Source organism: Monocercomonoides exilis, assembly GCF_001643675.1.
Source record: "Monocercomonoides exilis strain PA203 chromosome Unknown scaffold7-2047599, whole genome shotgun sequence".
NCBI classification, from domain to species: Eukaryota; Preaxostyla; order Oxymonadida; family Polymastigidae; genus Monocercomonoides; species Monocercomonoides exilis.
Genome location: NW_027150552.1, coordinates 1,788,382 through 1,815,989, shown reverse-complemented (window position 1 = coordinate 1,815,989; position 27,608 = coordinate 1,788,382). Strand labels below are relative to the sequence as shown.

General features: G+C 35.8%; 10 protein-coding genes across 10 annotated transcripts; 4 read left to right on the top strand and 6 right to left on the bottom strand.

Annotated features, from left to right (window-relative positions):
* Positions 1-1,282: 1,282 nt before the first annotated feature.
* On the top strand, positions 1,283-2,921 carry MONOS_2012 (uncharacterized protein; the record flags this gene model as incomplete). The annotated part of the gene is made up of 4 exons (XM_067871902.1): positions 1,283-1,357; positions 1,505-1,532; positions 1,596-2,089; positions 2,154-2,921. The coding sequence occupies exons 3-4, from the start codon at positions 1,676-1,678 to the stop codon at positions 2,919-2,921; spliced, it is 1,182 nt and encodes a 393-aa protein (XP_067733603.1). The 5' UTR covers positions 1,283-1,357; positions 1,505-1,532; positions 1,596-1,675.
* A 2,734-nt stretch (positions 2,922-5,655) lies between these two features.
* On the top strand, positions 5,656-6,939 carry MONOS_2011 (uncharacterized protein; the record flags this gene model as incomplete). The annotated part of the gene is made up of 2 exons (XM_067871901.1): positions 5,656-6,125; positions 6,181-6,939. The coding sequence occupies exons 1-2, from the start codon at positions 5,700-5,702 to the stop codon at positions 6,937-6,939; spliced, it is 1,185 nt and encodes a 394-aa protein (XP_067733602.1). The 5' UTR covers positions 5,656-5,699.
* Positions 6,940-7,253: 314 nt separating this feature from the next.
* Positions 7,254-7,840, bottom strand: MONOS_17110 (uncharacterized protein; the record flags this gene model as incomplete). The annotated part of the gene is made up of 2 exons (XM_067869999.1): positions 7,254-7,519; positions 7,831-7,840. 2 exons carry the CDS (start codon positions 7,838-7,840, stop codon positions 7,254-7,256), a joined length of 276 nt encoding a protein of 91 aa, XP_067733601.1.
* Positions 7,841-9,417: 1,577 nt separating this feature from the next.
* On the top strand, positions 9,418-10,053 carry MONOS_2010 (uncharacterized protein; the record flags this gene model as incomplete). Its single annotated transcript, XM_067871900.1, has 1 exon — positions 9,418-10,053. One exon carries the CDS (start codon positions 9,418-9,420, stop codon positions 10,051-10,053), a length of 636 nt encoding a protein of 211 aa, XP_067733600.1.
* A 778-nt stretch (positions 10,054-10,831) lies between these two features.
* Positions 10,832-11,902, bottom strand: MONOS_2009 (uncharacterized protein; the record flags this gene model as incomplete). The annotated part of the gene is made up of 1 exon (XM_067871898.1): positions 10,832-11,902. The coding sequence occupies one exon, from the start codon at positions 11,900-11,902 to the stop codon at positions 10,832-10,834; it is 1,071 nt and encodes a 356-aa protein (XP_067733599.1).
* A 94-nt stretch (positions 11,903-11,996) lies between these two features.
* MONOS_2008 (uncharacterized protein) lies at positions 11,997-17,168 on the top strand (the record flags this gene model as incomplete). The annotated part of the gene is made up of 2 exons (XM_067871897.1): positions 11,997-15,971; positions 16,950-17,168. The coding sequence occupies 2 exons, from the start codon at positions 11,997-11,999 to the stop codon at positions 17,166-17,168; spliced, it is 4,194 nt and encodes a 1,397-aa protein (XP_067733598.1).
* Positions 17,169-21,666: 4,498 nt separating this feature from the next.
* Positions 21,667-22,794, bottom strand: MONOS_15968 (putative transposase; the record flags this gene model as incomplete). Its single annotated transcript, XM_067868872.1, has 1 exon — positions 21,667-22,794. The coding sequence occupies one exon, from the start codon at positions 22,792-22,794 to the stop codon at positions 21,667-21,669; it is 1,128 nt and encodes a 375-aa protein (XP_067733597.1).
* Positions 22,795-24,528: 1,734 nt separating this feature from the next.
* Positions 24,529-24,858, bottom strand: MONOS_15969 (uncharacterized protein; the record flags this gene model as incomplete). Its single annotated transcript, XM_067868873.1, has 1 exon — positions 24,529-24,858. The coding sequence occupies one exon, from the start codon at positions 24,856-24,858 to the stop codon at positions 24,529-24,531; it is 330 nt and encodes a 109-aa protein (XP_067733596.1).
* A 144-nt stretch (positions 24,859-25,002) lies between these two features.
* MONOS_15970 (uncharacterized protein) lies at positions 25,003-25,842 on the bottom strand (the record flags this gene model as incomplete). The annotated part of the gene is made up of 1 exon (XM_067868874.1): positions 25,003-25,842. The coding sequence occupies one exon, from the start codon at positions 25,840-25,842 to the stop codon at positions 25,003-25,005; it is 840 nt and encodes a 279-aa protein (XP_067733595.1).
* Positions 25,843-26,349: 507 nt separating this feature from the next.
* On the bottom strand, positions 26,350-26,977 carry MONOS_15971 (uncharacterized protein; the record flags this gene model as incomplete). The annotated part of the gene is made up of 2 exons (XM_067868875.1): positions 26,350-26,769; positions 26,969-26,977. The coding sequence occupies 2 exons, from the start codon at positions 26,975-26,977 to the stop codon at positions 26,350-26,352; spliced, it is 429 nt and encodes a 142-aa protein (XP_067733594.1).
* Between the last annotated feature and the right edge of the window lie 631 nt (positions 26,978-27,608).

Genomic DNA, 27,608 nt, shown 5'->3' with positions numbered 1-27,608 from the left:
TATTTTTGTTAATTAAAAAAAAAAAGAAATCAGGAAGCGGAGTCAATTGTTGAAAAACTTTTCAATTGATTGGACATTCCCGGGTTTTGTCCCTTTCCCGGGTTTTGTCCATGTCTTTATATGTATCTGAAATGCAAATGTTTCGAAAACCATCAAAGTTATCGAAATAATCTTCAAAAATTATCTTTTAATAATTCTAATTCACGCAAAGAAACACATCCAGAAAGCTTGTTTGACTGTCTTTATATTCTTCTTCTTCCATTTTGTCAAAAATTTTTCTTTTAATCTCTTTTTGTATTGCATTATCGTTTGCTTTTCTGTTCGTGCTCTTCGATTTTTCACAAGCATTTTCGAAAAATCTTAAATAGCCTTCGGCTGATGAAATTGTCGCTTTGAATCGATCCGTTTCATGAATGACAACATCAAGCTCCTTCATTCAACAAGTCTTTAATTACCACAGCACTGTTTCTCGCAGCAGGTCGGATGGAATAAATGAACTGATTGCAAATTTCATAGTAATTATTCTTTGCTGCCCGAAAGATCTTTATAATGATGAAAAAAAGCACAACAAGTTTTTCAATCCAAAAATAGAACCAAAATAAGGAATTATCAATTGCGTAGAAATCTCAACAAAAGACACACTTCTTTCGTTTCTTTTCCTCTTCCCTCTTCTTCATTTCAGTAAAATATCTTGCTTTTCATATTGTCAGTTTCTCTCGTTGTCCAAAAGCTCCCCAATCAGTTCTCCTACATTACATTCCTTTATTGCAACATTACCATGACTGTTCTCCATTTTTCACTGTATTCAGTCCTCTTTTATCAATATTCAAAAAAGAATAATCTGTTTGTTTTCATTTCTCGCTCGAATAAAAATTATGGAAAGCATGGCTCTTGCACATATTATCATATTATCTAATTACTATACAATTATCAGCACTGTTCTCATCATTACGCCCTTCAAAGCTGAGATTATCCATTTCAACAATAACTCATATTCCTGCGCTCTGGAGAGGATACGGATGAAAATATCTTTGCAATCAATAGAACAATATAAAATGCATTCATTCATATATTTCCATTCAAAACAAAAATCGTTATATTTCCTTGGACAATGAATCTCAGTGATTCGAAAGATGGAATTTTCGTATAATTACATTTCCTCCAATTCCAGCTGCCATCATTGGAAATAATTCTTCTAATTATTTGGGAAATGTTCATTAATTGAACTCTCACTTTGTTAATCAATATTCCTTTTGAAAAAAACTTTGATCAAAACATCCATAACAACAAAGAGAAAGAACAAAGCGTTCTTTTTCTTTGAAATTACAAGTCGAAAATGTTCGCGGAAGATGAAACAGTTTGAATGCATATGTTTCTTTCATCTTTTATGAGTTTTTATTTTTCATCTGATTCTACTGTCCAATCTTTTGAACTTTCATTGTGAATATCAAAATGGCATTGCTTTCTTCATTCAATTTTTTTATAAAAAAAAATCTGTATATAGGAGACAGACAGAACGAAAAAGTTCACAAGTTTGTATTCATTGTAGCATTTGAATTCTGGCTTATTCTGATTAAACTATTTTCTATTCACAGAATTGTTTAGTGAACTTGAACATTGCAATGAAGCTGAACAGAAGCAGAAAATTGAAGAAATGAATGAATAGATTGATGGAATGAATAAAGAAGAATTTAAATCCATTATCAACGAAGAAATATTCAACAAAATACTCAAAATGATTGATGAAAAGAAATTGTCGATGAACAATACCATTCTGTTTCAAAAGCATATGGGATATTGCAAAATGCTGAAAAATGTGTGGAATCCATGCTTTGAAATATCTTCACTGAGCAGAAGATTCAAACAGATGATTGCTGATGAAGAAAAGAAAAATGAAGAAAATGAAGAAAGTTTGCTTGTTGATCTTTGTGAAAGCTATCTTTTGTTGAGCAAGTGGGCTTCTTTGGAGTTGATTTTGATATGCGTGCCTTGCCTCCTGAAAGTTGCATCTGCCAAAGATGAAAGCGAGGAAGTTCAAACAGAAGTGGAAATGGCTTTGCTGGCGCTGAGCAACATTAACGAATATATTGTTTGAACACTTCTTTTATCCTTTTTGACGAGATTGAATTGTTTTATGCTCCTTTTTTGCTAAGGAAATGAAAAGAGAACTGTATTTTAAGGAAATCAAAGAGATCATTGAATATCACCAGGAACATCGAAACCTCGCTCGACTTGACTATCAGACTGCCTGGAAATTTTTAATGAGCAGATTCTTCAATGATGACAGCTTGGATGAAGTGATTGTGAATGAGCTGCGTTTTGGAAGAGAGGCAGTAAGAGAGCTGGAAGAGCTCAGAGGAAATGTGGATTGGAAGAGAAAAGAAGAGGAGAAAGAAGAAAGAAGAAAAGATAAAAAAAAAGAGCTAATTATACTGAGATGGCTGGGAACCTTGGAACAAAATTTTACCTATTTCAAATTGTGGAATGCAGAATTTGTTTGGCTGATTGGTAGCATAACAAGGTTGTTCAGAGCATCAAGGGATAATTACAGAGTAATTAGTGAGCAATGCCTTGTGTTGTTTAAAAGAACGACAAACAGATTTGAAGCAGTTGAAGAGTTGATGAAAGGAGGAGCTGTTGATGACGTTTTGGAGGAAATTAAGCAGCCAACATTGGACGATAGACTCTCATTAAATGTCTTTCACTTTTTACTCGATTTATTGAGGAAATTGAAAGAAAAGAAGAAAGATGAAATGGAAGAAGTGAAAAGAAAAGCAACAATAAGAAAGGCTTTTGAAAAAATGGAAGAAGAAGGATACGAAGATATCATCATAAGCTTTTATGAAATATTTAATTTTCTTTTCAGACGATATTATCATGGACTATCGTTGAATATTTCTGATTATTTTGTGAATATTTGAAGAAATGATGCTCTTTTCTTTTCTTTTTCTTTTTCTTTTTCTTTTTTTTCTTTTTTCTTTTTCTTTTTTTCTTTCTTTCTTTTTTTTTTTTTTGGATTTTTATTTTTGAAATGGAATTGCAAAGATAAACAATTCCTAATTTAATTTTTTTATGTTGCAACGATTTCAAAACAAATTCTACAATAAAAAATGAAAGAAACAAGAAATGACATTCTTGTGCAATTTGCATACAAGCGTAAAATAAGTTGATCACCTTCATATCCAGAAGGATAAATGTTTTTTTGATTGAATAATCATTACATGTTCCATTCATTTTCATAGGTTTTATAATGATGCGTTGAGCATACTCATGAGAAAGTTTATTTTGGACAGTCCATTATTATTATTATTGTCAAATGAAGAACTTTGATAATTTTTGCAAGAACTGAAATTGATTGTTAAAATTTATATGCAAATCAACAAAATTAAAATTCATTCGAAATTACTGATTGAAAAGTGTATAACAATGAAGTTTGTTGGAATGAAATCATTTATGTTTGAAAATGAAGATTTGAATAATTTTTACAGAAAAACAAGGAAAATAACGTTTAGCTGAATTCACATGCTCATCAAAAAAATAAAAACAAACATTTTTTGAAAGGCCACTTGCCTTTCCATTCATCCACTCTCATAGTTCCAATCGCAAATATTACCCTTTATTTGATCCTTGGCCGCGCAGAAATAACTGTCTCGTAAAATATCACTCCAATTGCTGTTCTTCTGTTTTTGTGTCTGAGTGTCAATTGCTTTGGAACAACCTGTCTCTCCAAAGAGGCCTTTGCGTGTGCAAATCGCCTTGTTGAGAGAAACAGTTGGCTCACATGACAATCTGATCTCATTCTTCTCTGATGCAAAAAATACTTCTGCTTTTCAGTCTTTCCCCAATTAAAAACAAAAAATCCCTATTTTTCCTTTTTCTTCTCCTTTCTCCCCTTCACTTTCTTTCTGTCAAATCGCATGTCCATTCATCTTCATCAATTATATCCTGCCTCTCTTCTTTCTCCTCTTTTTCCCTCTCCTCCCTGTGCTCCGCTTCCCTCTTTCCCCCTTTCTTTTGGGCAAGTCTTCGCCTACAACACAAATTCCTCTCCTTATTTCAGGGACCTTTCACACTGCACTCAATTCTGCCACCCCGCAAGAAGGGCAATGCTTGTCATAACAGCTTCCATCGGATGCTTCTGCCAAACGATTTTGGAAATGACAAAGAGGAACAATGAATCACACGAAAAGTCTGATGCATTCTGAATGCAAATCCTCAGAAAGCACATCCGCTCTGGTGAAGACACTGCTTCTGTCAAACATTCCGAACATCAGAAACGACAAATGACTTTTTGCCAAAAAGCTCATTTTAGGCATAAACCAGGTGAAAAGGCATCCAAAGAAGATGGAAGAATTCAATGCTTCGCTTTTGAATGCAACACAAACAGGCAAAATCACAAAATTTCTGGCTCTTTCGAGAAGAATTTCAGTTCTTTTCTTCTGCTTCTCCCTTTCATAGCAAAGCTGGACTCATTAAAATATCTTCCTTTTCAAAAAACTATTCAACCATCTATTTTGTCTTTCAATAGTTTCCATTTGTAATCGTCTGTAACTTACCAACTCATCCAGTTTTCTTGTTCTCCCAAATAGCTTGTCAGCACAAAATAAAATAAGTGGAAGACAATTTATCAGCTCTCAGGCACAGAATAGCTTCTGAAGTTGAGAATCCATCTTGAGATAGTTTGTTGAACCAGACGAAAATGCACTCTCTTCAAACGCAGCAGGATGGTTATCATTTTTCAAAATCTTTTCAAACCTCAAATCTCCAATGATGGCCAGCATGACTGCTTCCAATATTTTTCTGCTCAAAATTTCACTCGCCTTGCTTCATCAGTTGTCCAACAGATAATTGCATTCCTTTTCGATAAAATGCAGGTTTCCCGATGATCACTGAAACTAAATCCTACGCATCGCTTTCAAGGCGTGCTGTCTGTGAGTTGCATTTCATATGAAATGAGCAAGCTATCCAATCGAATCTTTCAGACACATTTCGTTCACATTTTTGGATGTTAATCATTCCAATTCTGCATTTTTAAAGGCGCAGCAGGCGTTTCCAAACATTTTTTGTAACATGCGACAGCAAATTTAATTTTTTTGCAAAATTATTATTCAATTCCAGTTTCACAAACAACAAATGCAAATAGCCCCAAGCTGTTCCTTTTGCAAAAAGATATATTCCCTTTCGTCTGTGCAACAACTCGCATTTTTGCATCTGTTCCACAGCCACTTAACAGTCCGAACCTTTTCTGTTCGCGATAATCACAAAACAAGAATCATTCACATTTTAAAAAATTATAGGTTGATAACCCTTATTTATATATCCGAAATACTGAATATTTTTTGTTCTTGAATTCGCTTGCTTTGAGGCAATAGAAAAAGATGGAAAAGGAAGAAGTGTTCAATGCTTATTTATTATATATGACAACGGGAGTTATAGTATTTTTTTGATTTGAACATTCCTTGAATTACACGAAAATGAATGTGTTTGTTTTTTTTATTTTTATTTTGCGATTGCACAGACGCATTCAAGGGAGCAAATATTTCTGGGTGTGCCAGATCTTTGAGCAGAGGAATGGACGATTAATTTATTTTGATAATTTTTTTTTTGAAAATTTAAACTTTCCAGAAGATCTGTTGCAACTAACAAATTGCACTGATTCAGAGCAAAAAGCGAAAATTGAGGAAATTGTTGGGATAGTTATGAAGATGAGCACACTTGAACTGAGCTCCATTTTAAAGAAAGAAAATTTCGATAAAATAAACAAAATGCTCGATGAAAAGAAACTGTCGTTGGAGAATGCTGTTGTGTTGCTGAAGTGCATAGGATATTGCAAAGAGGTGGCAAATATATGGAGTCATTGCTTTAATGAATCTTCATTGAACGAAAGATTTGCGGGGAAAATAATAGAAGAACAGAAAAAAGAAGAAAAGAACGAAAAGCTTTTGATCGATCTTTGCGAATGTTATTTAATGTTGCATAATTGTATAGGAATCACGTCAAAAGAAATTGTTTCAATTAGCGTGCCTTGCCTTCTGAAGGTTGCATTGAACAAGGAGAAAAGCGAGGAAACGCGAAAAGAGGTGGAAATGGCTTTGCTGGCTTTGAGAAACATAGACAAATTTACAGTGTGGAATTGTTTCTTCTTTGTTTATTTGTTGTCATTTTCTAATTTACTGTCAGTATTTGATGGAAAAACTGTTCTTGAGCGAGATTAAAGAAATTATCCAATATCATCAGGAACAACGGAATCTAACTCGAATTGCCTATCAATCTGCTTGGCAATTTTTGATGTGCCGATCGCTCGGAGACGAACTCTTCAAAAGAGTCATTGAGAATGAACTGCATTTTGGAAGAGAGGTAATAAGAGAATTGGAAGAGCTAAATGCACTTGTGGATTGGAAGAGAAAAGATAAAGAAGAAAAAACAAATGAAGAGATATTGATAAAGAGATGGCTGAAAGTGCTTTATAAATGCCGTTGCTATTTCTACATGATGCTGAAAGAAGAGTTTGTTGAGCTATTGGAATTGGTTACAAGGCTATACAGGGAAACAAAAGATTGCGATTATTCAATGCGCAAGTTGTGCGTTTCTCTTTTGGAATTACTGACTGACGAAAATATAATATCAGATTCTGTTGTTTCGGAAAGCGGAGTTGTTGGCATTGTCTTGGAGGAGCTGCAGGAGCCAACGTTGGACCATGACATAATTGTGTTCTGTCTCGGAATATTATCAACCTTTTCATTAAGATTGAACAAATGGACAGATAAAGAATTAGCGAAGGCAGAATGGAAGAAGATCCAAATTGGAATGTTTGAAAAGATGGAAGAAGAAGGATACGAAGATTATATAACGAGCTTTCACGAAACACTTTCTTTAATAAGCTCGCGAGTCTGGCGAAGAATATTTAAAAAATCATTTGATTATTATATAAACATTTAATTGGCATTTGCAAAACTGTCTCGGAATTGCCAAAAGCAGAAGCAGCAGCAGCAGCAGAAGAAGAAGAAGAAGAAGAAGAAGAAGAGATTCAGTTCAGAAACAACATCTGCAGAAGGACTTTGCATGAATGCTCAGCAAAACAACTCATTTTGTATCCATTTTGTCTTGTTTCTTTTCTTTTTCTCCTCTCCACTGTCGCAACCTCGTTGATGCTGATCATCAACAAATACTTTTTTCTCATCTGCCAATGAGACTGCACTTCTCACTGCCAACCTGCAAAACTCATTGCATTCTGAAGAGACTTCCATTCCTTTTCACACTTCGCCCAACACCTCATCAATATTCGCACGCTCATCTCTTTTGATTTCAACAATTGCATTCACATGATCTTCTTCTTCTTCTTCTTCTTCTTCTTCTTCTTCCTCCTCCTCCTCCTCTTCTTCTTCTTCTTCGTCGTCGTCGTCTTCTTCGTCTTCTTCGTCTTCTTCGTCTTCTTCGTCTTCTTCGTCTTCTTTTTCTTCTTCATCTTTTTCGTCTTCGTCTTCAAATTCTTCTTCCTCCTCCTCCTCGTCATATTTTGCTCATGTTTTTGTTTTTGGTTGTATTTTCTATCTCATTTTTTCCCTTCTCTGGAAGATGGAACAAGCGAGAATTGAGCGAATTCAATGAAAACGTATTCTTTTTGAGCATTTTTCGAAAAGTTGCCATTTTTGGAAGCATCTTTTGGAATTCATTTGTGGCCTTTGCCAGAAGTGAGGAGACTGAAGCAAGGGAAGAAAAGGAATCAGCTTCATCTGTTTCTTGGAGAAGACAAGAAAGAATGTCAATAATTCATTTGTCCAACAGAAAAAAGTTGAAGATTCCACTTTCAGAAATGCATCTCACACTGACTCTTCTTCATTGAATTTCTGATTGGCAATTCATCAGCATGATTTGAAGGAGCAATAGTTTTGTTGAAGAAAACAACAGGAATACAATTTATTTGACAGCTATTTGAATAAAAGAGCAGAAAGCAGATATTTGATGGTGTTTGTATCTTCACAATCTTCTTCTTCAATCGAATCATCTCAAATAGCGTTTTTTTTTCTAATTCTTCTGCAATTCATTCATCAATCGGCTATGCTAATGACATCATATTCTCCGTCTGCTTCACAGAGAATTCATCATCTTCCTCAAAATATTCCTCTGTTTTCAATCACTTCTCAACACATCAGCCATCTCATATGAGAATCTCTATTTTATTATTTTTTTCTTCATTCCTTCATTCCTTCCAACTTCCATTAATATTATTATCATCATCATCAAAGGAAGAACAAAAATTACAATCAGGAATTGTTGCTTCATCTTCGTTTGAAAAGAACAGTTTTGTGAACTTCCAACGCAACAAACGAATTTGTGTTATTTGAGGAATGTTTAACTGTTGAAGAATAAAAAAGAGGCAAATGAAACCTTTTGGACAGAAAATGCAAGACGGTTTTGAGAATGTGATTTCTCCGTCTTCTTCATCACTTGTGAAGCCTTCTTTTCTCTTGCTCGCTCAGAATGGGCTGTGGATATCAAATACTTGATGATTATTTAAGGAGGCACATTGGAAGGAGAAAAAGAAGGAGAGAAAGAAGGAGAAAGAGCGATGGAAAGAGAAAGTGGGCATTTTTGGCTGAGAGGCTGTAACAGACAAGCCAATGGCCAAAAGAAAGCATCATTTTCTTTTCAATCATATTCATTTCATAAAATCATCTTTCCCTTTAAAGTGTTTTGATTTCTCTTTTGAAGTTCAATGAAATCAAATGGAATTTCGGAAAGCAAGGGAAGAAGCTGGAGGAACGCTAAACTGCTCAAAAGATCGGAAATAAGACTGAAACAGACGATAATTGAGCAGGCGAAAATTGATTTTGTTCATGAATCTTTGAGGGGACAAGTCATTTGTGGAAGATTTTTCAAAAAGAAAAAATAGAAAACAAAATATTTAGTTTATTTTTTATAACATTTCGGAATTTCTTTTCTTGATGTTTGTGCCTTTTTGAAAATATCATGCAGTGCTATCGTTTAAAATATTCAATTTATTTTCTTTATTTTTTCAAGATTTTCAAAACTTTTTTTTTTCTAAAGTTAATTTTTAATTTATTAGAAAACAAAAAATCCCAGTAAAAGATAAAAGAAAAAAGAAAATGTTGAAAGAACAAATTGCAATCATAATGATCACTTTCTATTTATATTCCTTTATCAAAATACATATTTTCGATGATTTTTGAAATCGTAATAAAACTGAAGATAATCTAATAAAGGGCGCAGGAATTTTTCATTTTGAGTTTTTGTTTGCATCCACATCCATGGTGAGACGCTTCACCAGCGCAAAAGCTGCGTTCAATATTGTTGCATTTCTGTTGCTTTGTGTAAGATGCCTTAATGCTGAGGGTAACGCCAATGCACAAATTCTGCAAAAAATGAGCGAGGAGATCCGGAACAGCATGTCGAGCAATGCACACGAAAATGTCAAGTGTAACAATAATTTTACTATTCAGAGGGAAACGAATTGGAGCGCAGCTGACAATTGCATCTGCTGTGTTCAAACAAGTCTCGAAATCATCAACAGCTCGTTGTGTGCGAGCCATCTCACCATGGCGCCTCTCTGCGGATGCACGCTCCTCACTTCTCACCACCACTCATCCACCACCATCCGCTCCACCACCTGCCAAATCCACCCCCACCACAATCACAAACACCACCCGCTTTTCCTCTCTGCCCACAGCTCCCTCGCCCTCACAAACTTCTCTTTCCAAATCCCTCAACCAGCATTCCTCTCCTTCCCCCTCTTCTCCGTCCCTCCAAATTCCCTCTCTTCCACTCACTCCCCAATCCCCGCCTCCTTCTCCATCTCTTATTCTTCCTTCTCCTCTTTCATCTCCCTCATTCAGCCCTTCCTTTTTTCTTCTTCTTCCATTACTCCTTCTTCTTCCCTTATTCATCTCCATCTCTCACACACACTCTTCACGAACATCACCACTGCACCACAATCCACACACATCATTCCTGCCAATCACACACACTCGCACAACTCATTCACCACCACCACAAGCACCACAAACACAAACACCCACGCGAACACCCACATAATTCCCTCTTTTTCCTATCATTCCTCTATCTCCATCCATTCAACCGTCTTCCTCCACATTCACAACCCCATTGATGGAGACATTCTCCCCAACCTTAACAACCCATTCACTTCTCTTTCTGCTTTCAACACATCTTTCCTCCACCAAACTCGATCTGCACCAAATGATCCTGTTGAACATATTGGAAATGAAACTCACAGAGAGAAATTAAGTCGATTGTCTTTTACTAATTTGAATAGCTATATCTTTGAATGGTGCGAATGGGATGATACAACTGGTGGATCAAGTCATGGAGGTGCACTTTATATTAATTGCACAAATGCAAATCTCACAATAACTTCTTGCTCATTCAACAACTGCTCGACTAATGGGGAAGGAGGAGCATTATTTTGCATATATCCGTTAAATGTTAACATTAAAAAATCCAATATAACAAATTGTTCTGCGGCTCATGGAGGAGCTGCTTATGTTGGCTGGCCGCAAATAAATTCTGCTTATTTATTTTCAGAAAACAGAGTGGAAAATTGTTCAATTACAGATTTTTATGGAACTGGCTGGTATATTGCGATTGGTCATATGAACTCAACTTGCAAATTCTTGTTTTCCAAATGCAGGTGCATTGCAAATTCTGGAGGAGATTCAGCTGGTTCTTTAACATTGAAAAATCCTCCGAATTATAAGCCAAATAAGTTTTCGATAAATGATTGCCAGTTCATAAATAATAAATTGACATCAAATTCCTCCACATTCGGAGGTGCAGCAATTTGTTTTGAACCTTCTTATTCCTGGATGAATGGAATAAAATTCATCACTTTCTGCTTCTTCGATGGCAACACCGCAACAAATGGAAGAGGAAATGATGTGTTCTTCAATGGAAACAGCATCATCCAATCTCCATTCGAGAATTGTGGCTCAACAACCCCAACGAAAAGAGTCTGGAACGCAGGAACTGCAGAAAACTCAATGTACAACAGCTGGCTTCCAATCATCGACCAGAACAAAATCGTTGGCAACAGTGGAAGTGATGTCGATGCCTGCGGCAAAACACAGCAAAGCCCATGTGCCACAGTGGAGTATGCTCTCAGGTGCATTGCTCCCTTCAGCGATGCCTCCCTCTCTCTTCTCTTCTCCACATTCACTCCCACAAAGACTCTCACATTCCGTGCACCAAATACAAAAATCACAGGAAATGCCACAACTGCTACCATCATCGCCTCCAGTGGAATTCCCCAACCAACTTCTTTTTCCTCTCCTTCATCATCCACTGATACATCTTCCACTTCTGCCCTCTTCCAACAGACCCAGGGCTCCCTCACAGTCTCTGCCCTCGCCATCGCCCACAACTCCACAAACCAAATCACCCCCATCCTCTTCCACCTCTCCAAAAACTCCCCTTCACTCAACCTCAACACAACCACCATCACCGGAACAACCTCATCTTCATCATCAATCACAACCCCCCTCTTCTTCCTCACTGCTGGCTCCCTCGCCCTCAACCACACAGCAATCACCCAACTCTCCCTCAACAGCCAAAGCATCTTCCACCTCACCTCCCTCACAGCTCCACTCACCCTCAACTCCTCCAACATCACCGGCATCACCTCCACAGCCACCCCCACCAGCTGTGTCCTCTCCTCTTCCACCTCCCCTGCCCTCTCCCTCTCCCTCACCAACTGCACCATCATCAACATCGACTCAGCTCCACAAAACCAACAGACTGCCACCAATGGCGGGTGTATCTCATTCACCTCATCTTCCACTGCCAACACATTTTCTGTGAGGAACACAACCTTCTCCACCTGCTGTGTGAGCGAGGATACAAGTTCTGGAGGAAGAGGCGGTGCTCTCATGATCGAGTTCAACCAAGGGTCACAAGTGTCATCCACAACCTTTTCCATCACCAATATCGCGTTTTCAGGCAACAAGGCCAGTGTCGGAAGAGATATGTATTTCGTATGTGAGTCGCTTGTCGCTTCTGTGAACGACTCTTCCTTTGCCTTCGTGGGAAACATCACTCAGAAAGACAACTCGATTGTTGGACATGACAGAACAGAGGTATTTGGCAACTGGAATGTCGATTTGTTTATATTTCTCGATGGATACAAAGCTGACAAGGTGTTTATCGATGGAACATCTGGGATGGAGGTATTGTATTGTGGGATTGAAAAGGTGCCATGCAAGAGTGTGGACTACGGGGCAGGGCATCTGAAGAGAACACAGAACATAAAAGAAGAAATTGTTGTGTGTTCGAAATCGACAGTAGCTGGATGTTTGGATGTGGGAAGAGTGCTTATAAAAGCAAAAGAGGAGGAAATGATAAGAATCGAATGCCAAAGAGAAGTGAGTGGGTCTGAAGAATGCATTCTGAAGTCAGAATCGCTGACAGAAATGGAGTTCATCGGGATTGTTGTTCCATCGAGTTTTGAGAGGAAAATCACATCAGTGATCGAATCAAGCACTCAAAATGGGGAGTTGCACATGAAGAACTGCATGATGAGTGTGGTTGGAGAGAAGGAAAACACAATTGAATTTTCTTTGATCAAATCGACAGGGAAGATGGTTGAACTGGATTCTGTTACGATTTCAGAAGTGAAATCGTCTGTCTCGTTGTTTTCATTTTCACTTTTCTCATCAAATGTGAATGAAGGAGATACTGAACAAAAATACAAAGCGAAGCTGTTGAATTGTTCAATGGAAGGGTGCATTTTTGAGCATTCATATGGTGAATCTCCATTGATGATATCTTCTTCTGTTTTGTTTGAAAGCAGCAACTTTTCGAGGATTGAAAATGCTGGCAGTGGAGAAGGAGGCGTTGCAAAAGTGACATTAAAAAATGACGAAGATTTGGTCATTAAATCAGCAAATGCATCATCTTGTTCACTTTCAACGATCAACGGAAAAGGAGGATTCCTGTATTTGGACTGCGAAGATTGTTTGGATAATACACCATTCCTTTTTGAAAACGTTTCGTTTGCAAACAACAAAGCGGCCATTGGAAAGAATATGTTCATTTTGGGAAAGGATTTCAACAGTTCTGTGACAAATGATTCATTCCACTTCAATTACTTGTCCATGATAAAAGATGGTACTTTGTTTGTTGGAAGTGATTACTATCATTCAAACAAAGATTTATTCATGTTCCTGATTCCATACAGCTCATTTGAGATATTTATCTCATCTGAAGGATTTGATGTTGCAAGATGTGGAAGTGAGGAAGAACCATGCTTCACGATATGGAAAGGGATGGAAAACATGAAAAAGGATGATGGAAATAAAACAATTCAGATAGAAGGATCGACTATTATTCAAGATTCATATGACCTGTCCAATTACCAGATCAAAAAAGCTTCTTCAATGGGAGAAGAGGATATGAAATCGATTTTGAATTTTGAAAAGTCAATTGGAAGTCAACTGGAATATTTCATGGGAAATGATGATCATCTTGAATTGACAAATATCCAACTTCAACTTGCATCTGGATTTGACTATTCAGCCAAAACAATTATTTCCAACAGAGGAGATTTGGTGATAACTGGATGCGCATTCCATTCAGAAGCAGGAATGAATAATGGATTTGATTGTGTATTTGTGGATGCGATTGGAGGCAATGTGGAAGTGAGCGATTTGTCGATGGAATCATGCAATGTTGGAAACAGTATATTTGTCATTCATGATGCTGGAGTTTCAGTCCATTTGGTGGATGTTCGTATGGATTCGTTGAATGAAAGTGGAGGATGTCTTCTTCTGATCAAAGGATCTGAATCAACAACAAAGATAAATGAAGTGGGTGAAGAAATGAATCTCAATATTGATAATTCATCATTTTCAGGAGTGAAGAGAAGTGGCAATGGAGCAAGCATTCTGGAGTCAAAAAGTGAGAATAAGATTTGTTTGGTTGTGAATGAGAGCAACATCACAGAAGGAAAAGCAGAATCTAGCGAAAAAGGAGGAGCCATATTCTTCACATTGGGTGCATCTGGATCAATGAAGATGATTGACTCAACAATCAGCCATTGCAGCTGCAGCATTAGTTCAGGAAAAGGAGGAGGAGTGTATTTGGCAACAAAGGAAACAGGGCTTCTTGATTTCACATTTGTGGGGATGAAGTTCAGTGCAAACACAGCAAGAGCCGGGAACGACATTTTCATTGAGTGCTTCAACATCTCATCGCAGATCAATGAAATGCAATTTCAGTTTGATCTTCGAGAGAATCGTTATTCACGAATAAATGCGATATATGGAAGAGATGAAAGTGATTATCCAAGCGACACTGATCTTATTGATTTTGTGACAATTCATCAGAGTGACACAATTATTGTGAGCAGTGTGAATGGATCGAATGAGAGACAATGTGGAACAAACACGCTTCCATGTGATTCAGTTGATTATGGACTGATACATCTGACTTCAGATTTCATGAGTGTTATGATTGTTGTTGAAGAGAGTGTGATTGGGGAAGAGATAGAACTGGAGGAGTTGAGTCTGAGTTCGAAGAACAGAGAGATGTGCAAAGTTGAAGTGGAAACAGGGATTGAAAGAACAAGAGAGACTTTGATAACAACAGGGGGAACAGTCTCATTGTTGAGATTGAGTTTTGTGTTTGATTCGAATTTCGCTTCCGCACATGAATCACTGATATCTCCAGAGGGAGGGATTCTGGAAATAATGAATTGTTCATTCAGTTCAAAACAACTGATAGATGGAGTTAATGCTGAATTTGCAAACATTCCATTTCACATAAGTTATATGGGAAAAGGAGAATTGCAACTTGATGGATGCACAATATCAAATCTTATTCTTCATGAATCTGCATTGCATCTTTCATCATCACTTCAATCAGTTATTGATTCATTAACGATTTTAAATTCTACAATTAAAACTTCTCTGATAGATATTAATGAATGTGGACAATTAACAACCAAGAATTTCAACACAGATAATATCACAGTTGAAGGAAATGAAGATTCACTGATATCATGCCTGTCAATGAAAAAGACAGTGCAATTAGCAAATATCACAATAAGTGGAGTCAGTTCAAACAAAGCAAAAGGAAAATTGATGAAATTAGAGAATTGCACAGATGTGAAAATGGACAGTTGCGTTTTTGATGGGAGTTCAAATAAAAGAAATGAACAATATTTGAATGCAGAAGAAGAAAAGAAGTGCAGATTGGAAGGATCTCTTATTGATGTTGTGAAGAGTTCTGTTTTGATGAAAGACACAATAATTTTAAATTCATCAGAAGGTGGAGTCACAATGAGAGGAGGAAATGTGATAATTGAGAAAGGAGAGTTTATGAACAATAATCCATCCATTGAAGGATATCCATCGCTGAGAAGAAATATCATCTGCTCTGATTCGGGAGCATTAAATGTGATGAGTTTAAAAGGAGGAGATGGATTGGAGAGAAATACATCACTTTGGATGTTGAATGAAGGGTGCAGTTTTGAAGGGATTGTTTCGGAAAGGGATTCATCATTTTTCATCCCTGTTCTGGAGAGTGTGGAAACAAAAGAAGAGGCAGATAGAATGAAACTGACATTCAAAGGAATGCTTCTTGTTCCATGCAATTTGTCGTTCTCAGTTGTGAAGAAGAAGGGAGAAGAGAAAGAGATTGAAAAATATGATTTTGATTCAAATGGGTTTTTATCAGAAAGAGAAGTTGAAGGAAGTGTGGCAAAAGATCTCATCGGCAGTTGTGGAGACGAAATTGAAGTGAGCGTGCAAATTTTGTTTGGGAATGCAGAAGCTCCTTCCTTAACTCAGCCATTCATTTTGAAGAATAAGAGCATCACTCCACCAAAAGGAGATGAAAGGATTGTTGAAGGAGGAAAGAAAGAAAGATTGATATGGCCAATAATTGTTGTTGTGTTGACTGCTTTGTTTTTGATTGTTCTGATTGTATCAATTATATTCATTGTTCGGTGGAGGAGACAAAAGGAAAGAACAGAAGAACTTGAGGAGATTGTGAATGACACAGTCAAAAAGGATCCGAAGCTAATTGAGATGGTTACGATGGAAATGTCGCCAGAGGCGCAGTGTAGGAGAGCAGAGAAGGAGGCAGAGAAGAAGAATGAAGAAAACATGAAGAAAAGAATAAATGGAAAAGAGATGGTTCATTCAGAGTCTGAAGAGTATTTGCTGGCTGAAAGCGGATCAACTGAATATATATTAGGTAAGGACTCAGACAAAATCCCTCAATGGATGCTGGAGAAGGTTGATGAGAAAGAAGAAGAAGAGATTAGAAAGAGAACTCCATCACCATCCATTTCTTCAACATGTTCAACTGATTCAGATTCAACATTTGTTCGAGGGGAGGATCTGTGCCCAACCACCTCATCCATGTCGAATCTGGTGGATGCAATGGCCTGTTCATCGCCTCATGAGAAATTGATTGTGGATCTGAGGGATTCGCTGTTCATGCTGCTTCATGGGAGGAACGAGAAGAAGGAGATGGCGATAAGCACTCTGCAGGAGAGGGAACAGACAGCTGCACAGGTGTTGTTCTGGGTTGCAAATGGAGCTCTCCACTCGTTTGATGAAATGGAAAATCCTCTTCAGTCATTGTCCAGTCTGAGTCCTCACATTGTGTTGTTCTCAGAGCACATGATCATCTGTATTGTGATGCATTCGGACTTATTGTCAGATGATGACTCTGATCCATCATCCATTTCTTCATCAACTGTTGTTACATCAGCCAGTGTTGATGATAACAGCGACTCTTTGCCATCATCAGCCTTTGAGGACGAGGATGACAATTTCAAAAAAGAGTGTCTGAGGTGGAAGGCGCCTGAGCTGCTGATGAACAAGAAGAGGGAAGCAACGAAGGAATCTGTTGTCTTTTCGATTGGGATGATGCTGTGGGAATGCTTGACTCTTCAAATCCCGTTTGGGGAGTATGAGGCAGAAATTGCTGGACAGAAGATTGTGAATGGGGAGCGTCCGAATATTGGGGTGGTTGAGTGCGAGTGGGGAAGAGAGTTTGTGAAGAAGTGTGTGCTGGGGGATTTGACAGAGAGGCCTTCGCTGACAGATGTGAAGCGGTGGCTGATTGGGCACTTTCCAGAAGAAGCAATAATCGTGACAGCAACAGATGCAATATTCACAGAGGACTGAATGAGGGCAATGGATGAAGAAGAATGTGCATGAAGGGATGAAATTCAGATGAGCATGCGGATGCATTGAACCATCTATTGGAACAATATGGTGTTGCAGAAAGCAGTGTTGAAAAGAAACTGTCACCGTGCATGGAGAAGGGGAGAAAAAAGAAAATGAAAGACCGCTGGCTATAAAAAAAAAGAAAAGAAAAACATTACACCACCACAAACACATCAATTTTGATTTTATTTTTGTTGTTGTTGTTGTAATTCACATTTTTGTTTGTATTTTTGTCACCTGTCTGAAGCCTGGAAGCCATTTCGAGTTTTCACATCGCCTCTTCATTTTGTTGATGCTTTTGTGATGCTGACGGTTTCAAATGCTGATCAATCTTGAGGAGTCTTCTTGCTAATGAGATGTTCTTTTGATGATCAGGTTGGCTGCTTGAATCCTTTTGTCACTTTTTGCATCGATATTTGTGATTTCACTTATCTTTTTTTGTTTGATTGTTTCTTCACTGTTTTTGCGTTTAATATTTTGTCACATAACAACTGTGTTTTGAGATATGCTTCTTCAAATGTTTTGACAAATTATTTCTTTCACTCACTTTTTCTTTTCTGAGCGGTTGAGTTGTTCGTGTTTTTTTGTTTGCTTGTTTTTTAATATTTTTATTTGTATTTCTGATTTTTATGTGTGCAACTCATTTGTTGATGTACCTCACACATTAATTTTTCACAACACTTTATATAGTCAGCAATGGCCGTTTTATTTTCAGAATGAAAAGCGATCATTGAAGCAGATAAAACACGATGAACGTGATTTTTCAATTCTTAAAGAGGGTGTAGCTTTTTTTTTCTATCTGAACATCTTGGATGATTGTTGTTGGAAGAAAAAAATACAGTTGATTTATTTGAATTTCTTATCATCATGGAAACCATCGTTGCGTTTTGAAATAATTCAATTGTCAATAACTTTATGGAATCAACTGGCTCTTTCTTTTGTTTACAAGCATTTTTTCCTTCATCATTCACATTTGTCATTGACTTCTATATCATCTTTCAGTATTTGATGTTCATCAAGCATTTTCTCTTTCTTTCATTTTCTTTCAATGCTTTCAACAATCTCTCCAATTCCATCATGTTTCATATTTTCTTCATTTGTTTTGTGGAATTAATCTCATGTTCTTTGAGATAATCTATGTTTTGTTGTATTGCTTCTGTTAATGAGAAATGAATCTTCAGAATTGTCAAACATGATCATCCTTCAGTGAATGTGTCAATTATGAAAAAAAAGATTTTTTGTCATTTTTGATTGATAATTATTTTTTTGGAAAATGAAGAATGAGCTGTTGATGAAAGAAAAGTATGATGCAATGACTGCTGTTAAACTTTTTTTCAAATTTATGTTTAAAGAGAAACCGAGGAATGAGGAGAAAAAACAAATTTATGCACAAACATGTATGTTTTAAAGAAAGTGAAAATGAAGGACTACAATTGGACTGCATGATGAAAGTTGTTTAAAATTCAAAAGTTGAAAAAAAGATGATGTGGGGGAAAATACGGACTTTAAAGCTTTTTATGCACAAAGCATAAAAAAATTATTTCACTTATAACTTTATTAAACATTATCAGATTCAAAATAATTTTGATTTTCATTACTGTAAACAAACACCATTGATGTAATAACAAAATGTGTTGTGATATCTCACGTATTTCAAAATAGAGACCCATTTTTTCCAAATTTTTTGATCACAAAAAGTTCATCGAAGATGCATAATTTTTCAATGAAAATGTCTGAAATCAAATATTTTGTCCCATGTTGAAGGAATTTTTCAAAAAACTCGATGTTAAATGATTATTGTATTGAAAAGAAACTCGATAAATACTAAACCGTATTATTGTTGTTTTCTAGACGTTTACTTCTCCAAACATTTCTACAGAACATAATTGTTTTTGTTTTTGTGAATACATGGTGAGTAATTTATCATATCCCCACTTTTTTTATCGGGACCTAAATTTTCTGGCTCTCCAGAGCACTTTTAGAAAAAATGAAATAACAGGAAACCTTCTTAACGCTTTTATTTATTATTCCTGAAAATATATTTTCATTTTTTAATTTTTGTGAAATGATCTGTTATTTTTAGTTTTATTTTATAGATCAATGACTTGCTCGTGTTTTCACTAGCTTTTTGTTTCAAGAGATTTAAGTATTGTTTGTTATAAACTTCACTTTTTAATGTTTTTGGTTATTTTTTGATATTTAACGCAACTTTTTATTATCATTATTTCCATTTCACAAAATATCAATGAATTGGATGTTTAATCTGAACAAGAAATAGTTGTGTAATAATTTCAAAGTCAATTGACAATAATTGAAAAAAAACTATAAGCTTTTCTCAATAATTGATGTTCAATTCTGTAACTTTAATAAAATGCAACGAAAACACATAAAAACGAATTTTTGAAAATAATTGAAATGATAAAGAATCGAAAGCATAAATAACTGTTTAATAACTCTTTTCAATTTCAATTGACTTTGAAATTATTACACAACTATTTCTTGTTCAGATTAAACATCCAATTCATTGATATTTTGTGAAATGGAAATAATGATAATAAAAAGTTGCGTTAAATATCAAAAAATAACCAAAAACATTAAAAAGTGAAGTTTATAACAAACAATACTTAAATCTCTTGAAACAAAAAGCTAGTGAAAACACGAGCAAGTCATTGATCTATAAAATAAAACTAAAAATAACAGATCATTTCACAAAAATTAAAAAATGAAAATATATTTTCAGGAATAATAAATAAAAGCGTTAAGAAGGTTTCCTGTTATTTCATTTTTTCTAAAAGTGCTCTGGAGAGCCAGAAAATTTAGGTCCCGATAAAAAAAGTGGGGATATGATAAATTACTGACCCTATTCAGATTGCTGTTGATCTATAAGATGATAAATAACTATTTTTATGTACAGTCAAAACCGGATATAATCAAATCAAAAACAATCACGTTCATTAAAAGTCACATTTTTCCATGCACCGACATTTTTTCATTTTTTCATTCATTTCCCATCGCATATAATCACAGAGCTTAAATTGTTTAATAACATTTTATATTATTATGAGTGCTTTTTTCGATGAAAAATCGAATTTTTGATAAAAATTTTCTATTTTTCGATTTTTCAAAAAAGTGTTTAAATAAGTCTAATTAATGTGCATTTCGATAAAAATTTTTTGAAACAATTAAAATAAAGTGTATTTGTGAAGAATTACCAAAAATATGAAAATTGAACAAAAATTAATTATTTCTAAAATTTATTTTCATTTTTTTTTCCAGCGAAATGTCACATCGAATATTATCACAATCGGATGTAGTCATTAAAAGCTATGCAAAAACCGATGTAATTTCATCCGATTTCGAGTGTATTTTTTTTTTCTAAAAGTGCTCTGGAGAGTCAAAAATTTATGTTCCCAATCAAAAATCAAAAAAAAAAAAGATGTTCACAAAAAAACTTTGATGTTGAAGGAGTGAAAAAAATATCCACCTTCATTCAGCATTATTTGTTGAAAAAGTTTGATATTATTACAAAAGAGAATGAAACAATCATTATATATAACTTCATCACAACAACATATGGGTGATTTTTTTTGATACAGTCTGTCCGTAATTAATGTTGATCTGTCCAAAAATAATGTTGATCAAACCGTAAAGTTAAAAAATTATTGCAGAGCCATTATTAATAGAGGATGAAAACAAAAGAAGAAGTGTTCACAAACTGGTTTCTTTTTAATTGTTTCTTTAAAATGATTGACAATTGAGATACAATAAATGAAAATACACACGTTGCATTCACGTTTGCGTTTCATTTTGATTGTTCCTTTGTGATTAATGTTAGATTGTGTTTCTATTTTTTGTTTCTTTATCTTTCAATAACCTTCAGTTTTTATGAACAGGAAATTATCAAATTGAAATTATGTTTTGTTTCAAACTTCCTAAGAGTGGAATGAGCTTTCATCTATTTTATTTTAACCATCCTTTTGCATCAACATTGACTTGAAGGTTCGGAATCAAATATTTTATGTTCAACTTTATTTATCTACATAAGGAAATTTGCAATGAGGGTGTATATTTTGCATTCATGATTTTTATTCAAGAATTACTTTATTTTTTAGAGAATATTCACATTCACAATTATTGTTTGTATATTTTATCATTGGAATATGTCTGACTTTATTTCGATTTATAAATAGAGAAATATGAAACATATAAACTTTTTTATCATTTTCATTTTTAATTCAATCGATTTTTTTAACTTTAAAACAAAACAAAGAATATTCATGATTATTAATTTTTCTTTTATTTTATTAGTGAATATAGAAAATGTTTAAACTGGTTGAAATGAAAAAAGTCAAAGATTGTTAGAAAAACATTACAAATCCTTTTTTTCCAATACCAAAGGCCACACATCGTTTTCCACATGCATGATTGTTTTTCTAACTTCGCGTGCTGAAATTTTCTAAAAAGTTTGAAGCATTGTTGATATAAAATGAGACTCATCTTCCCATTTCAACGAGTTTTCTTCAACTTTGGCTTTCCAGATTCCAAAAATGTTTTCGATTGGATTTAGATCAGGGGAGTAAGCAGCATTAAACAGAACTTTGTGTCCAGACTGATAAATAATATCATCAGTATTCACATGATGAATCGACGCATTGTCCATGACAATAACTGAAGATTCAAATGATTTTATGGATAGCAAGAATCTTTTCAAATACGCTTCAAATAGATCGTGGTTTATTGTTCCTCGAACCACTTCTGTGTATTCCATTCCGTTCATTGAGATTGAAGTAATAGCAGTGATAGATTGAAACAAAGGAGGAGGAGGAACAAGCACTTTATCCCCCTTTTCCGACCATCCGTACTTTCTAATGCAGCTTATGTTCCAAGAAGTCTCGTCAATAAAAAAAGGAATAGCACCGTCCCGCTGATATTGGAAAAGCTTCTCCACGAAGTGTATTCTTTGGAGTTTATTTTCTTCTGAATTTCCAGCTGACGGTCGCACAGTAATTCTTTTAAAAGAAAACAACGGAAACTTGTGTGTATCGCTGTTTCTTTCTGTCAAAATTTTATGAACCGATGATTTCCCAATAGAATGGCCTGCATTTGTCATTTCGTGTGCAACTTTTCTCAAAGTTGTTAGCGGGTTAAGTTTCATTTTTTCTCTTACTATCTTGTTCAAAGTTTCATTATCGACTATTCTTTTTTTTCCTCTTTTTATAAACGGTTGTGTAATGTCCACACCAACCTGCAACTTTGATAAATACCTTGCAGTTGTAATTGTTGTAAGCAAGCATTCTTTGGCATACCACGATTCTGTTTTTGTGTGACCATGAACACGAAACAAATCCGTAAGCTTTCTTCTTTTTTCCAATGTGGCTGGAGTGTAGGGTTTTTTGTTGATAAACGTTTCAGAATCATTAGCTTTCTGTATTTGTTCGTTTTTATGTGCTTCGGTTTCTTTTTTCTTCAATTCTGCTCTCATTCGAATAACATCGTGAATTCTGTCTTCCAGGGGATGAGCGAAGGGCATTATGACTGGCCTGACACTATATTCTTCGACAGTTGGGACATTTTGAGTGATCATAAATTTTTTTTGTGTTGTTCGAGCATCCAATAAATAAATATTGCTCATAGATATATTTAATCACTGTTATTATCAGATATTAAGGTTTTAAAAATTGAACACAATTGAAGGTTTGATCAACATTATTTTTGGACAGATCAACATTAATTACGGACAGACTGTATCATAAAATAAGATCAAAAATCGAAAAAATAAAATCTATAATGGTATTCTTTGATCAAAAAATTAAATTGATTTTTGACAAATATATTGCTTTTAAGGCTGTTATATATATTTGTTTTATTTATTAATATGAAAAAAGCATACCTTTTTTATGTTTTTTGTGAAAAAGATTTGTTGATCAAGTTCATTTTAAAAAGAGTAAAAAAATTGAAAAATCTATCTTTTAAAGGTTAACAGATATTTCAAAACTGGAAAAACAAAATATTGCATAGAAAACATTTAAAAAAGAACAAAAATGAAAAAAGAAAACATAATTATTGAAACCAATTTATTATTAATAGTTATTTTTCTTTTTTTTCTTCGCCTTAGCACAGCCAACAAATCTCCATTCTTTTAATTCGGTTCAATTGCTTCATCAAACGTTTCACGAAATCGTGAACCATCGGATAAAGCGAAGTTTAACAGCTGTCTCCCTCTTATAGCCCAGAACAAAATCGTTTCCAGCAATGGAACTGATGCTGATGCCTGTGGCATTCCTCAGCATTCTCCATGCTTGACAATTGAGTGTGCCCTCGATGGGTTTGGTTTTTTCAAAGAAGCTAACCTCACCCTCCTCCACTCCACTTTCACTCCAACGTAGACTCTCTTATTCTGTGAGGTTGAAACAAAAATAACTTGATATGAAAAATATTTATTGATTTCTTTATTCTTCTTTCCAAAATGCATTTTTTCAATTATATCAACAAGCATTCCTTAATATCCATTTCTTTTGTTATTTTCGCTTCACCTTTTTTTCAGCTGAAGATACCACTTCTTCATAGAATTATCCTTCAAATTTGAATTTTCCAATAAAACCGCTTTCTCTCTTTGTTTCATCTTCAATGACTCATCAAAAGTGTATCATATTGTGAAATCTCTCAAAAACCATCCACGCAACTGTTTGCTCAAAAAAATCTTTTCCTACCTTTTTATTTCTGTTTTCTGAAATTCTTTCATCTCAAAATGAAAAAAGTCAGATTCTATCTTCTTGGATTGTGCACCCGATGATCGGCTATTCTTGGTTTAATGCAGAATCATTTCAGTTGTCTCAGGATTTCAGTTGGCATTCTATGTTTGAATTTATTATGATTTATCCTTCTGAATGGGAAAGAAAGACGGTACCTTGATGCTTAATTCGAGGGGAGTTGAATGAAAGAGGAGGCAAAGTTGACGCAATTACAGATAGCGGAGAAAGTGAGCCAGGAATAACAGAAAAATCGGAAGATGTGAGTTAAGCGTGGGATTGCAGTGAAGGAGATTAAAAATGTTCTGAAAGGAGAAGATTGCTGTTGGGTGTTTACTAACAATGAAGAATTGACATGTGAAGAAGAGCAGTGAGAAAGAGGATGAAGAAAAATGTTTGTGTTTGAAGAAAAATAAGCAGCTGAATCAGTAGGCGCAAAAAAAATTGAGGGCAGGGCATTTCTGCATCAGATCCATCGCCATTGAATTCGAGAAGTGGAGAAAGACATCAATTTTTAGAACGACAGCGACGAAAAAAGTTTCGACAACGTATCTCTTCTTCCAGGCACGCTATTCTGATTGAATGTTCTTATCCCTTTCTCCTTCTAAAACAGCAGCGGTTATCCTTTTCCTGCTCCTTTCCTTCCTTTCCTGAGTGTCACTTATGCTTCCTCTTCGCAGTTCCGCCCATCTTTGCTTTAAAACGATCTTCAGCGCACTCATCAGATCCAGTCTTGTTCTCGTCTGCCTCGCGTCGACTGCTGCATACACAGGCACTTTTCGCATCTTCCACACAAATTGCCTGTTTTTTTTTTCGCTTTTAATACGCACATAGCGGCAAGGCACATCCAGTTCATTGTCCAAATCTTCTAAGTCAGAATTGGCTAAATCATTCAGCATGCAGTCCAATTTCCGCTCTCTTGTCAAAATTGGTGTTTGACTTTCTTTCACCTCTTGTTACGCATCGCTTGCCATTTTGTTCTCTTTCTGGTTGATCTGTGTGCCTGTCCCAAGGTGTGATTGTAGTATTTCTTGGATGCTGCTTTATAGATTGTTGTCTTTTTCCTCTATCTTCTTCGTCGTTTTCTCCATTTTCCTGAGCTCTCTCTCTTCTTTCTTCTTCAGCCTCCTCTCTTTCTCTTCTTTCTCCTTCTTCTTCTGTGTCTCCTGCAGTTTCATCAGACAAAGCAGTTTTTCTCTCTGATCATCTGATTCCAATGAATTGAACGTGATTTTCGCCTCTTCATCGTCCACTTTCCCTTTCTCATTCTGAAACTCATCTTGCATCGCCCTTGTCACTTCTTTGTTCAAATCTTTTATCCCCATCACACCCAACGTCGCCCCTCCTCCTCCAATTCCAATTCCTCCTCCTCCAACGGCAGGTGACAGCGGAGTTGTAGGTGCACCAACAGCTCCTCTTCCCATCTCCATCTCTTGGCTGTACACAATCAACGCTCTCCCTCCGACTCCTCTCCATCCGCCGTCCATTCGCTTCCCTCGTGTAAAGTGGATCGTTCCAAAGGCGCCTCTTCCTGAAGTATATTGTTTCGGCTGTGGAGAAGGTGATGGTGTTGGAGATGGAATTGTTGTTGTGTTCTGTTGCTGCTGTTTTTGTTGTGCTTGTGATGAAAGAGGCTCGGGTTTTGGCTCATTTGAATGTATTTCGTCTTTTCTGCCGTTCTTTATTGATTCTTTGGTGTTTGAATTCTTTTCTGCTTCCGTTTTATTTTCTTTGCTTTTGAAGCAGCTTCTTTGGGATTGTTCATTGATTCCTCCAATATCACTTCTTCGTTTTCGTCGTTGTTCATTGAATCCATCAAAATCACTTCTTTTCCTCATCTTTTCCATCATCTTCATCTCCTTCAACTTCTTCCTTGTTTCCATTTTCATTCAAAGAATTATTCCATTCTTTCTCTTCTTTCTCATCCTTTTCGCCATCACCCTCATTTTTGAAGCACTCACATTAATTCCTGGTCTTTTAATTGATCGTCAATCGGAGCTGGAGAAAGCAGAAGGTTTGGTCTGACCATCAAAAGCACCTCATTCACAACAGAATCACGCTGAAGCTCAAGCGCCTAGTAACACCTTCGCATCAACCTCTGTTTTTCTTTTTGTTTGTGCCTCATCATTCTTCTCCTATCTTCATGGTTGAAGATGGAGCTGTAGGAAAGGCATTTAGTTTCTTCATTTTTCTTCGGTTCCTTCAAAGAATTTCTTCTAACCAATGATAAACTCTTGTTTTCATCTGATCAAACTTATTTTTCTTTTTCTTCATCATTTTAATCTTTATCATTTGCAGATATCAACACCTTCCTCATCTTAATCATTTCTCTTGTCCTTTTTATCCTTTCTTTTCTTGTTCCTTGCTTCATTCTTTCTTTCTCTTTTCCTCTATTCCAGATACTTCGCATATCGCTCCATTATCCGAAACTCTGCACACAGCGGCAGCGCCTCAAACACATCTGAAGGGAGAACAAGGTATTGTCTTTTCCTTCTTCTTCCGAACTGCAGCCTCATCCTCCTCGTCTGCTGCTCTTCGCCTGTCAGAAATCTGTTTCTTGAAGAACGAAGCAATGAGGAAGAAGAAGAGGAGGAGAAAGAGGAAGAAGAAGAAGAACGTGAAGCACCAGAAGCAGCAGCTACTTGTGCACAGCGGTTGAGATAGCGTCGGAGGAGGAGAGGATGCATTGCTCTTATGCGGCGAACCGTTGCAATTTCAGAACGATGAGGTGGTTTGGGATGGAGAGAAAGGTCAGTTACTGCTGGAGAAGATGAGGAAGAAGAAGATGAAGGAGAGGGAGAAGGAAATGGCTGATGAAGAGAAAGTAAAGATTCATTGGGTAATGAAGAAGGAGATGTGCCTGTGCCTGTGCCAATGTCAGCAATTGAATGAGTAAAAAAGGTATGTGTTGAATTTTGATTGCTTTTTCTCAGTCTTTTTTTCGAGGCACATAAGACGAATTCTGAAGAGTTGCTTCTTGTGGAGGAAGAATCACAGGAAGAGGTAGACGCGGCGCATGTTTTCTTTTGAAGTCTTCGATGATTTCGTCAATTTCTGCTTTTTCGGCTCCTTCTTGTGATGAATTCACTTCTGACTGTTCGAATGAAGAGGAAGATGAAGATGTATCGTTATTTACGTTTTCTTTCTTGTAGAATTTGACTGCTGCTGTTTTTGAAGAAGAAGAAGAAGGAAAAGGAGAAGAAGAAGAAGAAGAAGAAATCAAAGAATTTGGAGAAGGTGAGGAAGAAGGAAATGATGAGGAAGATGAGAAATAAGGTGAAGAAGATGAGATGATGATGAAAATAAATTTTTATGGTGATTGAGCAATCCATTTATATTCCAATAAATTTAGTGAAGAAGTTGATATGTTTCATGTGATGTTGGCGATTGATGCAATGCTATATAAAACAAGTTAACTTCACAAGGAAACAATAATCCAAATTGCAAATATTTTGGCTGATATTCTGTAATTAATCAACAAAGCTTGATTTCTTCAAATTAACTCACTTTCTTTTTGCAATTTCATCTCCTTTCTCTTCAAAAATTGAAAATGTTGATTTTTTTCAATTTCCTTCCTCTTCCATTTAACCTCTTCCATTCAACCCTCAAAATCATCAGACAATATCAATCCCCTCCTTTTCTTCATCTT